This window comes from Onychostoma macrolepis, chromosome 03, assembly GCF_012432095.1.
Source record: "Onychostoma macrolepis isolate SWU-2019 chromosome 03, ASM1243209v1, whole genome shotgun sequence".
Taxonomy (NCBI): Eukaryota; Metazoa; Chordata; class Actinopteri; order Cypriniformes; family Cyprinidae; genus Onychostoma; species Onychostoma macrolepis.
Window position 1 is genome coordinate 54,867,367 of NC_081157.1, and position 2,500 is coordinate 54,869,866.

General features: G+C 44.4%; 2 protein-coding genes across 3 annotated transcripts in view; both read left to right on the plus strand.

Moving 5' to 3' along the window:
- mgp (matrix Gla protein) overlaps nt 1-218 on the plus strand; it is a 4,088-nt gene extending 3,870 nt beyond the window's left edge. For both annotated transcript variants that reach the window (XM_058769616.1, XM_058769617.1), the window contains one exon: nt 1-218. This exon is cut by the window's left edge and continues 328 nt beyond it. The gene's annotated coding sequence lies outside the window, so the exon portion shown is untranslated.
- A 1,742-nt stretch (nt 219-1,960) lies between these two features.
- bglap (bone gamma-carboxyglutamate (gla) protein) overlaps nt 1,961-2,500 on the plus strand; it is a 4,541-nt gene continuing 4,001 nt past the window's right edge. The window contains exons 1-2 of the mRNA XM_058769618.1: nt 1,961-2,031; nt 2,184-2,234. Coding sequence (XP_058625601.1) covers nt 1,974-2,031; nt 2,184-2,234 — 109 coding nt within the window. The 5' untranslated portion in view covers nt 1,961-1,973. The remainder of the gene's footprint in view (nt 2,032-2,183; nt 2,235-2,500) is intronic.

Below are 2,500 nucleotides of genomic sequence, written 5' to 3' on the forward strand. Positions count from 1 at the left end.
CCGCGCTTCTGCTCACATATTCTCAATTAATCAAAGCTAAAATCACGACAGCGCCTGTATGTCTTGCGTTTCTTAATAGATGCAAAGATGAGTTGTCCGATGAAAACGTTTCCAGACAAGAAATGAGTGTTTTAATCTGGTCAGATGTGTTCATTTGTTAATCACAATTAAACTCCTGCAAACCTGAGCCGCTCTCTTCTTTCATCTGCTGATTATTGGAGGTTATTTGGTGTTCGTCTGCTGACCTCGGGCAGTCGCTCGGGATCCACGTGTACAAGCGGTTTGTTCAGAGGCGATCGCTGAATTCTTTCGCAGACTTTGTGGCCTCTGCGCTCCAGAGATTCGTAAGTCAGACGGTGAAATTACACAGATGCTGTCCAAGAGCCCGTTCTGTGCAGGAATAAATAGAAGCGCTGCTCGACTGGAGGAGCAGAGCCAGAAAACATCCATGTTCAGCATCGGAGCCCTCGACCAGAGTCCTGCAGAAACACACACACACACACACACACACACACACACACTATAACACACACACACACACTATAACACACACACACACACTATAACACACACACACACACACACACACACACACACACTATAACACACACACACACACACACACACAAAATAACACACACACACACTATAACACACACACACACACACACACACACAAAATAACACACACACACACTATAACACACACACACACACACTATAACACACACACACACACACACTATAACACACACACACACACACACACACACACACTATAACACACACACACACACACACACACACACACATACACACACACATATAACACACACACACTCACACACACACACACACACACACACTACACACACACACACACACACACACACTATAACACACACACACACACACTATAATACACACTCACACACACACACACACACACACACTATAATACACACTATAACACACACACACACACACACACTATAATACACACTATAACACACACTCACACACACACACACACACACACACACACACTATAACACACACACACACACACTATAATACACACTATAACACACTCACTCACACACACACACACACACACACACACACACTATAACACACACACACACACACACACACACACACACACACACTATAACACTCACACACACACACACACACACACACACACACAGCTCCAGGTGATTCCTGAGGAGCCGCTTGGCCCTGAGCATCATTGCTGCAGGAACAGCTGTAATTAAAGTCTTTATATGAAATGTTTATATGAGGCTGGTTTCCTCCGCTGACGAGCCGCTCGCACGCAATCACATTATTTGAAGATTGTGGAAAGCGCCACCTAGAGTCTGTGCTGATACTGCAGCGTGTGTGTGTGTGTGTGCGTGTGTGTGTGTGTGTGTGTGTGTACAGGTTTTTGTGGTTTACGAGGACAAAATGTGTATAATGACATGGGTATGACAGAGGTATTACAATTTGAAGGTGGTTTATGAGGACACTGCCTATGTCCCCGTAAAACAAAAGGCTTAAAAAACATACTAAATGCTGTTTTTTTTTAATCTAAAAATGCCTGTAGTCTCCTGTAAGGGGTAGGTTTAGGTGTAGGGTTGGTGTAGGACAATAGCACATACAGTAAGTACAGTATAAAAACCATTAAGCCTATGGAGAGTCCCCGTAAACCACTAAAACAAACGTGTGTGTGTGTGTGTGTGTGTGTGAGTGTGTGTGTGTGTGTGTGTGTGTGTGTGTGTGTGTGTGTGTGTGTGTGTGTGTGTGTGTGTGTGTGTGTGTGTGTGTGTGTGTGTGTGTGTGTGTGTGTGTGTGTGTGTGTGTGTGTGATTCCTCCTCATCCAATCATGATGTCAGATGGTTGTGATGTCACATTATAAATGAAGTGAGTGACAGAGAAACAGTCACAGATCAGCTGAAAACCAGAGACAAACATGAAGAGCCTCACACTCCTGATCTTCTGCTGCATGATAGCTGCATGTCTGAGTGCAGGTCAGTGTGTGTGTGTGTGTGTGTGTGTGTGTGTGTGTGTGTGTGTGTGTGTGTGTGTGTGTGTGTGTGTGTGTCTGTGTGTGTGTGTGTGTGTGTGTGTGTGTGTGTGTGTGTGTGTGCCTGATTGTTCTCTCTGTGTTCTTCTCTTCTAGGTCTTCCTGACACTAAATCAGTGAGTCCTGCAGAATCTCCCAGTGATGATGGTGAGACACATGTGTGTGTGTGTGTGTGTGTGTGTGTGTGTGTGTTTACTGTAGTTTGCATATGTTGTATGTTGGCTCAATCTGAACATTCTCAATGTAAAGTAAATACAGTGTTGTTCGAGGGCTTGTGCTGATCTGTGGCGTTTCAGACTTGTTTCAGGGTTTAAGTCTTTCAGTGTTTCTGCTCGTCTGTAATTATCAGCTCTTCCTGAAGATCTCATTCAGCTGCTTCAGGTGTGTTTGTTTAGAGCTGAACTTTGCAGGAA